We start from the raw sequence: 14,114 nt of genomic DNA, 5'->3' as shown, positions 1-14,114 counted from the left end.
TCAGGCATGAAATTTCTCACACCTAATTTGAGGCATGTTCTTCATTTTTTTCCCTTTTTATGCTCACATGTGAAAAGAAAACCCAAGACTGTGTAGATTGAAAGAATCCTAAAATACTTAGAACCAATGAAATATTTTTGAAGTGCAGTCACCTCCATGTAGTGAGAAACATGCTAAACAATTTGTAAGTAAACAACGCTGATGTTGTGAAAGAGCGAAAGTTTTCTGATGCAAACTCTTGTGACTGCCAAGACCAATAGAATCTTGCAGAAGATGGTTCTTCAAATAATTGGTGATTTTAGTAAAATTATTATCACACGTACGAGGTATATCGAAAATCTTTGTTTTGCAAGTTATCCATACAGATTATTTCACAACATCAGTACAGCAAGCAGTAATAGAATGCAGATGATAATGATAGTCACAGAGAAAGTGCAGTGCTGAGACAGTAACATGCAGGGCCATGACAGGGTACATTGTGCGGACATGACTCCATCTTATCATGCAGGTGATCTGCTCAGTACACTTATAACAGTGGGATAGAAGCTGTCCTTGAGCCTTGTGGTATGTGTTTTTATGCTTCTGTTATCTTCTCCCCGATAGTATTGGAATGAAAGGGGATGTTCAGGATGTGCGGGGTCTGTGATTATGCTGGCTGCTTAACCAAGGAGCAGGAAGTGCAGACAGAGTGCATGGTGGGGAGGTTGGTTTTCATGATGTGTTGGGATGTGTCTACAACTTTCTGCAGTTCCTGGCAGTCACGGGCAGAATGATGGCCAAACACATCAAGGCAGGATGCTCACTGTGTGCAGCAATAAAAATTGCTGAGTGTCAATGGAAACTTGCCAGACTTCTTTAGTCTCCTGAGGGATCGGAGCCACTGTTTTCTTTGTAATGGTGTCTATATGGCTGGACCAGAATTTGATGCTCTCCACGATCTCCACCTCAGCATCATTGACGTAAACAGGAGCGTGTAATCTGTCCTGCTTCCCGAAGTATAAATGACCATCTCTTTTTTTGCTAACATTGAGGGAAAGGTTGCTGTTATGACACTATTACAAGTAGCCTCTCTAACTTCTTCCTGTACTCCAAGTCATTATTTGAAATTTAGCCCACTAGAATGCTGTCATCTGCAAACTTGTAGATGGAATTAGAGTACAATCTAGCCAAACAGTCATGAATATACAGGGAGTAGAGGGCCAAGGAAGCTTCTTGTGGTGTGTCAGTGTTGAGAATAATCTGGTGGTGTTGCAGCTTGTCCTTATTGATTTACAGTCTGTTGGTCAGAAAGTTAAGGATCCAATTACAAAGAGAAATATTGAGTCTAAGGTCGAGAAGTTTGAGGATAAGTTTGCTAAGAGTTATGATAATGGAGGCAGAGATATAGTAAGTAAGTAGTACTCTGACATTGTTATCTTTGTTATCTAGATGCTTCAGCATGAATGTGGAGCCAGGAACATTCAAGGCAAGGTTTGCCGATTAGATTGCCCCACCATTTAATTAAATGGTGGCCTCACTTGATAACATCCTAGATGGCTTTCAGTGGTCAGAAACAGAACTGAAATGAAACTGAAATTTTGATGATGGATGCTCTGAGATGAGTAATTCACCTCCATAGCTCAACACTCCTCCAATACCTACCAGGCTTATCAGAAATGTGATGGAATTCTCACCACTGGTCCAAATAGGTGCACTTGAAATAATATTCATGGTTTTCATAGTTCAAAGTAAATTTATTTTCGAAGGACATATATGTCACCATATACTGCCCTGAGATTCTTTTTCTTGCAGGCATTCACAGTTGAAAGAAGTGCAATAGAGTCAATGAAACACTACACACATAGACTGACAAATAACCAACGTGCAAAAGAAGACAAACTGTGCAAACACAAATAAAAAACAATGCTAAATAAATTAATGAATAAATAATACTGAGAACATGTGTTGTAGAGTTGGTTTGGAAGTGAATCCGTTGGTTATGTTCAGTGATCAGTTCAATATTGAGGTAAATGAAGTTATCCACACTGGCTCAGAAGACCGATGGTTGAAGGGTAATAACTGTTCCTGAACCGTGTGAGGCGAGACCTAAGGCTCCTGTACCTCCTAACAATGGCAGCAATGAGAAGGCCTGGACAGAGTGGGTCTTTGATGAGGGATGCTGCTTTCTCATGGCAATAATCCTTGTGCATGTGCTGAATGATGGGCAGGGCTTTTCCTGTGGTGGACTGGGCTGCAGGTATTTCCATTCTTGGGCTTTGTTGTTTCAATACCAGGCCATGACTGGAGACCTATAAATGGGTGACTGTCAGGAGAGGGAAGGGAGAGCAGCCCTGTGGCCATTCCCCACAACAAAAAGTACTCCATTTTGAGTACTGTTGTGGGGGGGGTGGGGGGGGGAGCGAGCTACCAGCAACAGCTGCCGTGCCTTTGGCATCAAGTCTGGCCCCGTGGCTCAGGAAGGGAGGGAACTTAAGAAGATGGGAGCAGTAATAGGGGGGCAGATAGGCGATTCTGCCGATGCGAAAAAGAAACACGGGTGGTAGTTTGTCTCCCAGGTGCCAGGGTCTGCAATGTTTCTGCATGCATCCACAATACCTTGAAAAGGGAGGGAGAGCAGCCAGAAGTCGGTACACGTTGGTACCAATGACATATGTAGAAAAAGGGAGGAGGTCTTGAAACCAGAGTACAGGGAGTTAAGAAGAAAGCTGAGAAGCAGGACCTCAAGGGTAGTAATCTCGGGATTGCTGCCTGTGCCATGCGACAGTGAGGATGGGAATAGAATGAGGTGGCAGATAAATGTGTGACAGAAGAATTGGAGTAGGGGGCAGGGATTCAGATTTCTGGATAATTGGGACATCTTCTGGGGCAGGAGTGACCTGTACAAAAGGGATGGGTTGCATTTGAATCCGAGGGGAACCAATATTCTTGTGGGCAGGTTTACTGAAGCTGTTGGGTGCAGTGTAAACTAACATGACAAGGGGATGGGAACCTGTATAATAGAGCTGAGGATGAGCCAGCCAGAAGATGATGGTTGTAATATGAATGTAAGGAAAGACAAGCCAAGGATTGTGTATGTGGCATTCAGAATAAGGTGGACGAACTCGTGGTGGAATTAGAGGTTGGTCGGTATGACGTTGTGGGCATCATTGAGTCGTGGTTGAAAGAAAGCCATAGTTGGGAGCTTAACATCAAAGGATATACTTTGTATTGAAAGAACAGACAGGAAGGCTTTGGCTATTGAGTGGGTCTGTTGGTAAGAGATGGAATTACACCTTTAGAAAGAGGTGAAATAGGGTCAGAGAATGTTGAATCTTTATGCGTGGAGTTAAGAAACTGCAAGGGTGAAAAAAACCATTAAAGGAATCATATGTAGGCCTCCAAATAGTATCCAAGATGTGGAATTGAGATTACAAAGGGAACTGGAAAAGGCATGTAATAGGGGTAATGTCACAATTGTAATGGGGGACTTCAATATGCAAGGGGATTGGGAAAATCAGGCTGGTGTTGGATCTCAAGAGAGGGAATTTGTTGAATGCCTATGAGATGGCTTTTTAGAGCAGTTTGTGCTTGAGCCTACTCAGGGAAAGGCTACTTTAGACTTGGTGCTGTGTAATAACCCTGATCTTATTAGAGAGCTTACCGTAAAGGAACCCCTAGGGGATAATGATGAATTCATACTGCAGTTTAAGAGGGAGGAGCATAAGTCACATGTATCAGTATCATAATGGAATAAAGGGAATTGCAGAGACATTAGAGAGGAGCTTGCCCAGGTGGATTAGAGGATGATACTGGTGGGGATGATGACAGAGCAGAGATGGCTGGAGTTTCTGGGGATAGTTCACAAGGCTCAGGATAGGTGTGTCCCACAGAAGAAATTGTTCTCAAGTGGTAGGGGCAGGCAACCGTGGCTGACAAGCAAAATTAAGGACTGCATAAAAGCAAAGGAAAGGGAAAGTAAGGAAGCAAAAATGAGAAGTTAGATGATTGGGAACCTTTTAAAATCCAACATATGGGCCAGTTAGCCTAACCTCAGTGGTTGGGAAAGTGTTGGAGTCTGTGCAGGATGAGGTTTTGGGGTACTTGGAGATTAATGATAAAATAAGTCAAAGTAGCATGGTTTCTGTAAAGGGGAATCTTGCCTGACAAATCTGTTGGGAGTTCTTCAAGGAAGTAGCAAGCAGGGTGGACAAAGGAGAAGCAGTGGATGTTATTTACTTGGATTTTTGGAAGGCATTTGATAAGATGCCACAAATGAGGTTGCTTAACAAGATAAAATCCTATGGAGTTACAGGAAAGACGTTGGCATGGATAGAGGAATGGCTGACAGGCAAGTGGCAGCGAGTGGGAATAAAAGGGGCCTTTTCTGGTTGGTTCCCAATGACTAGTGGTGTTCCTCAGGGATCAGTATTGGGATCACTACTTGTCACATTGTCAGTGATTTGGATAATGGAATTGATGGCTTTGTGGCAATGTTTGCCGATGATATGAAGATAGGTGAAGGGGCGGTAGTGCTGAAGAGGCAATGCGATTGAAGCAGGACTTGGGTAAATTGGAAGAATGGGGGGAAAGGTGGCAGATGGAATACAGTGTTGGAAAATGATGATAATGCATTTTTGTAAAAGGAACAATAGTGTATATTATTATCTAAATGAGCAGAAGGTTCAAACATCAGAGGTGCAGAGGGACGAAAGAGTCCTCGTGCAAAACTCCCAGAAGGTTAATTTACCAGTTACGTCTGTGGTAAAGAAGGCAAATGCAATGTTGGTATTTATTTCAAGGGGAATAGAGTATAAAAGCAAGGAGATAATGCTGAGACTTTATAAGACACTAGTCAGGCCACACTTGGAGCATTGTCAGTAGTTTTCGTCCCCATATCTCAGAAAGGATGTGTTGTCAATGGAGACAGTCCAGAGGAGGTTCACGAAGATGATGCAGGGAATGGTGAGGTTAACATCTGAGGAGTGTTTGGCAGCTTTGGACCTATACTCACTGGAATTTAGAAGAATACATGGGAATCTCATTGAAACCTACAGGATGTTGAAAGGACTAGATAGGGTGGATCTGGAGAGAATGTTTCCTATGGCGGGGATATCCAGAACTAGAGGGCATATCCTCAAAATTGAGGGGCGACCTTTCAGAATAGAGGTAAGGAGGAATTATTTTAGCCAGAGAGTAGTGAATCTGTGGAATGGTCTGCCACAGGCTGTAGTGGAGGCCAAGTCAGTGGGTATATTTAAGGCAGGAGTTGATAGTTTCCTGATCGGTCAGGGCATCAAACAATATGGTGAAAAGGCAGGTGTATGGGGTTGAGTGGGATCTGGGATCAGCCATGAGGGAATGGTGGAGCAGACTTCATTGGCTGAATGGCCTAATTCTGCTCCCTTGTCTTGTGGTCTTATGATGCAACCAATCAGGATACTCTCCATTGTGCATTTATAGAAGATTGTCAAAGTTTGAGAAGACATACCAAATCTATACAAACTTCCAGGAAAGCAGAACCACTGTCATGCCTTCTTTGTGATGGCATTTACGTGTGTGGCCCTGGACAGATCCTCTGGCATGACACTGCCAAGGAATTTCAGTTGACTGACCCTCTTACCTCTGCTCCGCTGATGAGGCCTGTCTCATAGGCCTTCAGTTTCTTCTCCTCTAGTCAATAATCATCTCCTTGCTTTTGCTGATGTTGAGTGAGAGGTTGTTGCTGTGATATCATTCAAGCAGATTTTCCATCTCCGTCCTATATGCTGATTCATCACCTCCTTTGATTTGGCCAACAACAGTGGTGTTGACAGGAAATTTGTATATGGCATTGGAGCTGTGCTTATCCTCATAGTCATAAATGTAAAGCTGGTAGAGCAGAGGCTAAGCACACAGCCTTGTGGTGCACCTAATCTGATGGTGATTGTGGAAGAGATGTTGCCAATCGGTGCTGACGGGGTCTGCAAATGATGAAATTGAGGATCCACTTGCACAAGGAGATATTGATGCCAAGGTCTTGGAGCTTATTGGGGTTAGTTTTGAGGGGATGATACTGTTGAATGCTGAGCTGTAGTCAATGAAGAGCATCCTGCGGTATGCACGTTCATTGCCCAGGTGTTCCAGGGTTGAGCAAAGAGTCAATGAAATGGCACCTGCTGTTGACCTGTTGTGATAGTAGGCAAATTGGAATGAATCCAAGTCATTCCTCAGGCAGCAGTTGATATGCTTCATGACTGACCTCTCAAAGCACTTCATCACAGATGGAAGCAGATTACCATGTTCTTCTTTGGTATTGGTATGAATGAAGCCTGCTTGAAGCAGGTAGGTATCTCAGACTGCCAAAGAAATCACCACCAAAGAAATAGCTGACATTCCCTGGGAAAATGCAAACAATTCATATTATCTCCAGTAGTGAACTAATGTTGGTCATACAGTCATAGAGTTATACAGCACAGAAACAAGCCCTTCAGCCCATCTAGTCCATGCTGAGTGACAATTTGAAGAGCAACAATGCCATTGCATGTTTTCCTAGGTCACACATTATCCCGTCTTGGACAAACATCATTATGCTTTCATTGCTGCTTGGTCAAAGTCTTGAAATTTCCACCTAAGTGCAAGGACTGTAGATATTTATTACAACCCTCCCTTAGTTTTTGCTAATTATTAAGGACTAGGAAATCCATTTACATCTTTGCCAGGATCCTCCTTACTCTCAGTAGAGCAGTGGCTAGTGTTGTTGTCTGACATCTCTGGGGATATTAGTTAGATCCTGATCTTGGATACTATCTGTGTGCAGTTTGCACATTGGCCCTGCACTGTATGGGCTTCCTTCCAGTTCTTGGGTTTCATGCTCCTTCCCGAATACGTGCTAGCTGTTGTAAATTACCTTTCAGCCTAAATAAGAGATGAAAGAATCAGAGGTAAGCTAATGGGATGTGAGAAAAATGAACTGCGTGGTTTACGGGGTAAAAAGGACAGGGGATCAGGACTGATTAAATTACTCTGTTTGGAGCTGGCATACTGTAGATCTGATGGGCTGAGTGGAATTGTAAGAAAAATTCAGAACGTACAATGAGTGGCTACTTTATTAGGCACACATGTACTCCTTAATGCAATTAATCAGCCAATTGTGGCAGCAACTCAGTACATAAAGGCACACAGACATGGTCAAAAGGTTCAGTTATTGTTCAGACCAAACATCAAAATGGAGAAAAAATGTGATCTAAATGACTCTGACTGTGGAACGATTCTTGGTGCCAGATGGGGTGGTTTGAGTATCTCAGAAACTGCTGATCCCCCAGGATTTTACACATAACAGTCTCTAGAGTTTACAGAGAATGGTGCAAGGATTAAAAAAAACCCAGTGAACAGTAGATCTGTGGGCAAAAGTGCCTTGTTAATGAGAGAGGTCAGAGGAGAATTGCCTGATTGGTTCAGGTTGACAGGACAGTGACTGTAATTCAACATAACAACGTGTTGCAACAGTGGTGTGCAGAAGAGCATCTCTGAATGCACAACACGTCACACCTTGTAGTGGACGGGCTACAGCAGCCGAAGACCACAAACATGCACTCAGTGGCCACTTTATTAGGTGGAGGAGGTCATTGACTTTGTAATGGGTGAATGGATCCAGAACATGATCTTACCTAGTTACTTGTCTGTTCTTGGACTCAGAGGGGCAAAGACAATTGGCCTCACTTACACATTGGGTTATCTGACACAGACTAGAATACTCTTATCATATGTGGCTCACTGATAATATTTTTTGCCTTGAGCCGATGGAGGAACTGTGAACAGGTAAAAACCCAGAATGGTTCCTTCGATCTCATTCTCAAATAATACTGATAGATTCATGACCTATCACATCTAAAGCCTCTCAGACTATTGACTTGATGGAAAGTCAAGGTAAGTAATAGTTTTATAGCCTTGTTGTAAACAGAAAGTACATGATATTTCCTGTCAGCTCCTATCTATTTAGATGGTGAACAAAATTGGTTCCAGAGCAATTTGGGATTTAGTGAGGTTATGAGAAGTACTGTATAAATGGAGGATGCTTTTGAAAGTGATTCAGTACATGTGTTACATACAGAAGAGGAGAAGTAGTGCAGTCCTCCTAGCAAACTTCATTCATTGATCTGTCTGGACAATCACTCCAACCAAAGGATAAACCAGTTAGCCATTTTTCATGTCACACATTTTCCGAGTAAAATAACATTACAAAATTACAGAATGTTCCTGAACAGCAATCAGTGTGAGAATTATCTGTCGCAGACCAAGTTTGGTACAACCAGTGTGACAACCACTTTAGGAGCAGCTTCTGTAAAATTGCTGAAAATTTTTGCAATGTCTCATGCAAAAGTTACCCAATAAGTAGTGGGTTTACTTCCATGGGGAGGGCAGGCTGGGAGGGCACAACCTAAAAGTTAAATCAAAGTTGGTCAGGAGTAATGAACATGCATCATACCATTCCTTATACAACTGATCTGTGAATTAACTCTCATCAATTCATCTGGATTCAACATTCCTGAGCACCTTGACCTGCTAAACATTGATCAAACGTAAGCTTGAAAGTTGAGCTAAGGTTAGGAAAAGAACTCTTTTTCTACAAGAACTGTTATGGCTTGGATTTAGCTTAATTTGCTCAAATATTCCTTCTTGTGAAACAGGTTGAAATTTTCACTCTGCGGTTGCCAACAAAAAATATTGGCAAATCTGCCTTCAACAAGTGTGCTTATTTCAATGTGTTACCACACATGATGCTGGCCTTATGGTCATCATCAGAATCTGTGGGTTCATTGCTTAAAACCACAGTGAAAGCACTTTCAACAGAGGGACAGCAGTAGTTGAAGAATGTGATTCACTATCATCCTCTCGAGGACTGTGACTTAGAGACTTACAACATGGTAGCAGGCCTTTCTGGCCGAATGTGCCCATGCTGCCCAGCCTCACCAATTAACCTACTAACCCCTATATCATTGGACCATGGGAAGAAAGCAGAGCACCTGGAGGGAGTCTACGCAAGTCATGGGGAGGATGTGCAAACTCCTTATGGACAGTGGTGTGAAACTCAGTTTGTTGGCACCGTAATAGTGTTATGCTGACATCTGCATTACCACGCCACCCAGCCATTTAGGGATAGGTTATAAATACTTGCCTGCAAATGATATCCTTCAAATGTTGAGTGAATAAAAAGGCATTTTACCACAAATGGTGATTGGAACTGAAACTGTGGCATCATCTGGAAGTACTTTATTTATTTGAACAACCAGCTTTGTACAGTATAAGAAATTAGAGCAGACATGGCCAGATGTAACGGTCAGATGACTTGTGTTTCTTTGCAATCCATTTAAAGTTTACGAACAATTTTTTTTCTTTCTTGTATCAACATTGCTACAGATTGATCAGCTGAAACACAGGTTAAACAAGGTGGAGGAAGAATGCAAGTTGGAACGCAACCAGTCCCTCAAACTGAAGAATGACATTGAGCAAAGGCCGAGAAAAGAGCAAGTGCTGGAATTAGAACGAGAGAATGAAATGTTAAAGACTAAAGTCCAAGAACTACAATCAGTCATTCAGGTAATGATCATTGTTAACCTGGAAAACTTGTAACAAGTAAGGGATTAAAAAGTTAAAAAGTTATTGATTCCATTTGCAACTTGTGCTTGGTGATGAAGATTTTCATTGTCACTTTAAACCAAAGGGTAGCCACTTTTAAGTCAGCATGTTACCATTTAAATATCCCTTTGTGGGCTTGTTGTTTACTTGATTTTCCAATGTCTATGATATACAGTTAACTCTATAGCTGGTAAACAGAACAGTCACTCGCATCCCACTTTAAACTTTTACCAGTACTCCAACGAACACTTTCATACCTTTGCCAATTTGTTCTTGATAGCATCACACAATATAGATGTTTCACATGTTGAAAGCATTCTTTTAATGGTGCATAGTTCAGATTTTTTCATAAGTAGGACAACTTTTATGGTACATTTTTGGCAGTGACAATAACTTAATTATTCTGTTGCTTGGCCATGTCAGAAATATTGATAGCATTAGCTGCTAGGTTTTATTGCTGAGTAATGAAATACAAGAATGTGATACAGTTTATATGAAACAACATATATAAAGCTAACTTTTGTAGATATCATCTCGCCTCCTTTTGATCACACCCTCTCCTAGGTGAAGATGATGAATAGACACGGTCTATGTTTCCAACTGTCTGTGAAGGATGCACTTATTCCAGATGGTAAAACATGTCCTGCAGCACCTTATTTTCCCTTTGTACAAAGCCGGAAGCCTTAAATATAAGACAATCACTAATAATTTCTGCAGGCAATTTTGAGGAAGCATCACCATCGATTGATATCAACTACCAACATAGAGTGCTTGAGGCAAATTGCAAAGATGCATTTAAAGGGTTGCTAAATAAATATATGAAAGGGAAGCAGCTGGCTAAGGTTATGCTGATGGTGTTTGCTGAGGAGACGAGAAGAGGCTCATGTGCAGTGCGAATATGGCCTTGGGCCTGATGTGATGAATAATCTCTTCCTCTTCAACATTCTTTATTAATCTGTGTACCACGCCATCTTTCTTTTGGCAATAAATGCATGTTTAATTTACAACATTTTCTCCTTACTTCTATAACATGGACTTAACCTCTGACCTTTTTTGAAATGTCATGATGTGTTCTTGAGGATGAGATGTCTAAAACTGCACTCAGAGCTGAGCAGCTTGGTTTAAATATGTTATATGTTATCATCCATTAATGATGCTTCAGATAACTTTGAAATTCTACTTGAACCAAATATGATTGCTTCTCTGCATGCAATCAATAGACATTTAATTCTCTAAGACTTCAGTAGCTTATAATTATTTGTATTATATTTATATGCATTTGCATTATAAACAATAGACAATAGGTGCAGAAGTAGACCATTCGGCCCTTCGAGCCTGCACCGTCATTCTGAGATCATGGCTGATCATCTACTATCAATACCCGGTTCCTGCCTTGTCCCCATATCCCTTGATTCCCCTATCCATAAGATACCTATCTAGCTCCTTCTTGAAAGCATCCAGAGAATTGTCCTCCACTACCTTCCGAGGCAGTGCATTCCAGACCCCCACAACTCTCTGGGAGAAGAAGTTTTTCCTTAATTCTGTCCTAAATGACCTACCCCTTATTCTCAAACCATGCCCTCTGGTACTGGACTCTCCCAGCATCTGGAACATATTTCCTGCCTCTATCTTGTCCAATCCCTTAATAATCTTATATGTTATTATTTTTGTGTGGGCATCATTCTATTCTGACTAGTGATCTTAAAAGAGGGGCACGTGCCCTGATGCTCTCCAGCAATTGTTTTTTTACTGCAGGATGACCATCCAGACAGGAACGTCTTTTATGGTCCAGGCCCTTTGGATTCTGTATTAACATGCCTCGGTCTGCTCTATTTGTGAAATAGTTAATGATGGCACAGAGTTGGGCTGCATAGTAGTGTAGTTAACACAACACTCTACAGTAGAGGCGACCCGGGTTCAATTCCCAGCACTGCCTGTAATGAGTTTGAATGTTCTCCCTGTGACCACGTCGGTTTCCTCTGGGTGCTCGTGTTTCCTCCCTCAGCAGGTTAATTGGTCATTGCAAATTGTCCCGTAATCTAGGATTAAATTGGGGATTGCTGCGCAGCGTGGCTCAAAGCGCCTGAAGGGTCTATTCCACATTGTCTCGCAATAAATAAAGAAAATAATTGTGGTGTCAAGTCTGCATTGCATGCTATTTGATCCCACAGCAAAGAAAACAGTTACCCCATGGGGAAGTGTACCTTACACCTAAAGGGTAGAGATGTAATTTTGCAAACGACTCGAGTTCACTGTATAAGGAACTGCAGGCAATTTTCAGGTCAGATATAAATACGTGGCAATATTTGATCAAATTTTTACCAAGTTCATCAGATGGTGTTGTAATTCCTGTCATGTTATTGTGCTTCCTTCACTTCACCACAGTGATTGACCTCGATTTGATAAAGAGGTTTGAAAAGGGACGAATGGACAATTCATTAATGCGTTCAGAGTCATCTATTACTACAGAATTTGACCACATCGACAAACATCATAATGTGGCATGTACTCCCCCTCAAGCTTCTCCATGTAACTGTGGACAACCTGACTAATCAAGAACAGAGCAACCTATGCTTTAAATATACCCAATGTCTTGGCTTCTGCAGACATCTGTAGCAATGAATTCCACAAATTCACCGCCAGGCATAAGAAATTCCTTGCCATCTCTGTTCTAAATGGACATCCTTCTATTCTGAGGCTGTGCCCTCTGGTCCTAGACTCCCCCACTATAGGTTTCAATGAGATTCCACCCCCCCCCCCCAATCTTCTGAACTCCAGCAAGTACAGCTCCAAAGTCAGCAAGTGCAGCTCATACTTGAGAGCTTTCATTCCAGGAATCGTTCTCGTGAACCTCATCTCCTCATCTGGACCCCTCCAATGCCAGCACATGTTTGCTTAGATAAGAGGCCCAAAACTGCTCACAGTACACCAAGTGCAGTCTGACCAGTGCCTTATAAAGCCTCAGCATTACATCCTTGCTTTTATATTCTAAGCCTCTGTAAATGAATGCTAAAATTGTATTCGTCTTCCTTACCACCGGCTTAACCTGAGAGTTAACCTTGAGGGAATCCTGCACATAAGGATTCCCAAGCCCCTTTGCACTTCTGATTTTTAAAATTTTCTTCCTGTTTAGAAAACAGTCAACCCTTTCTTTTTTTCACCAAAGTGCATACCCAAACACTTTCTAGCTACATTCCTTCTGCTGCTACTTTGCCCATTCTCTTGATCTGTCTAAGTCCTTCTGCAGACTCCATACTGCCACAACACTGCCCGCCCCTCCACCTATCTTCATATTGACTGCAAACTTGCCCACAAAGCCATGAATTTCATCATCCAAATCATTGACGTATGACTCGAAAAGAAGCAATCCCAACACCAACCCTTGCGGAACACTGCTAGTCCCGGGCTGTCAACCAGAAAAGGCCGAATTTATTACCTCCCTTTGCCTCCAGCCAGTCAGCCAATCTTCAATCCATGCTAGTATCTTTCCTATAAAACCATGGGCTCTCAGAATCAGAATCATGTTTAATATTACCGACATTTGTCGTGAAATTAGTCTGTTTTGTGGCAGCAGTACATTGCAGTGCATAGTAAGTGTGATTTACAGTAAATGTAAAATATTTATATTAAATAAGTAGTACAAAAAAGCAGCGAACTAGTGTTCATGGGTTGAATGTCCATTCAGAAATCTATTGGCAGAGGGGAAGAAGCTGCTCCTGAATTGTTGAGTGTGAGCTTTCCGGCTGCTGTCGGTAACAATGAGAAGAGGGCATGTCCTGGGTGATGGGGGTCTTTAATGATGGATGCCGCCTTTTTTGAGGCATTGCTCCTTGAAGATGTCCAGGAAGCTGCGGAGGCCAGTGCTCATGATGGAGCTGACTGAGTTCACAACTTTCTGCAGCTTCTTTCATTGCTAATCATCCTCATGTGCAGCACCTTGTCAAAGACCTTCTGTAAATCCAAATAAACAACATCCACTGATTCTCCTTTGTCTATTCTGCCTGTTGTTTCCTCAAAGAATTCTAACATATTTACCGGGCAATATTTCCCCTTAAGGAAACCGTGCAGATTTTGGCAGATTTTATCATTTGCCTCCGAGTACCCCAAAACCTCATCCTTAATAACAGACTCCAATGTCTTCCCAACCGCTGAGGTCAGGTTAACTGGCCTATAATTTCCTTTCTTCTGCCTTCTGCTTTGCTTAAAGAGTAGTGATATTTTTGCAATTTTCCAGTCCTCCAGAACCATTCCAGAATCTAGTGATTCTTGAAAGATCCCTGCTGATGCCTCCACAGTCTCTTCAGCTATCTCTTTCAGAACCCTGGGGTGTAGTCCATCTGGTCCATGTGACTGACCTACCTTCAGACCTGTCAGCATCCCAGGCACTTTCTCCTTAGTAATAGCATCTACACTCACTGCTCCTTGACACGCTTGAATTTGTAGCATACTGCTAGTGTCTTCCACAGTGAAGACTGATGCAAAATACTTCTTAATTTTGCGTGCCATTTCTTTGTCCCCCA

General features: G+C 42.1%; 1 protein-coding gene across 1 annotated transcript in view; it reads left to right on the top strand.

Moving 5' to 3' along the window:
- Nucleotides 1–14,114, top strand: part of card11 (caspase recruitment domain family, member 11) — a 302,244-nt gene that overhangs the window by 159,313 nt on the left and 128,817 nt on the right. The window contains exon 5 of the mRNA XM_073060648.1: nt 9,376–9,555. Coding sequence (XP_072916749.1) covers nt 9,376–9,555 — 180 coding nt within the window. The remainder of the gene's footprint in view (nt 1–9,375; nt 9,556–14,114) is intronic.

This window comes from Hemitrygon akajei, chromosome 11, assembly GCF_048418815.1.
Source record: "Hemitrygon akajei chromosome 11, sHemAka1.3, whole genome shotgun sequence".
In the NCBI taxonomy this organism is placed as follows: Eukaryota; Metazoa; Chordata; class Chondrichthyes; order Myliobatiformes; family Dasyatidae; genus Hemitrygon; species Hemitrygon akajei.
Note: the sequence above shows the minus strand (reverse complement) of the source record. Positions and strands in the feature narration are given on the sequence as shown.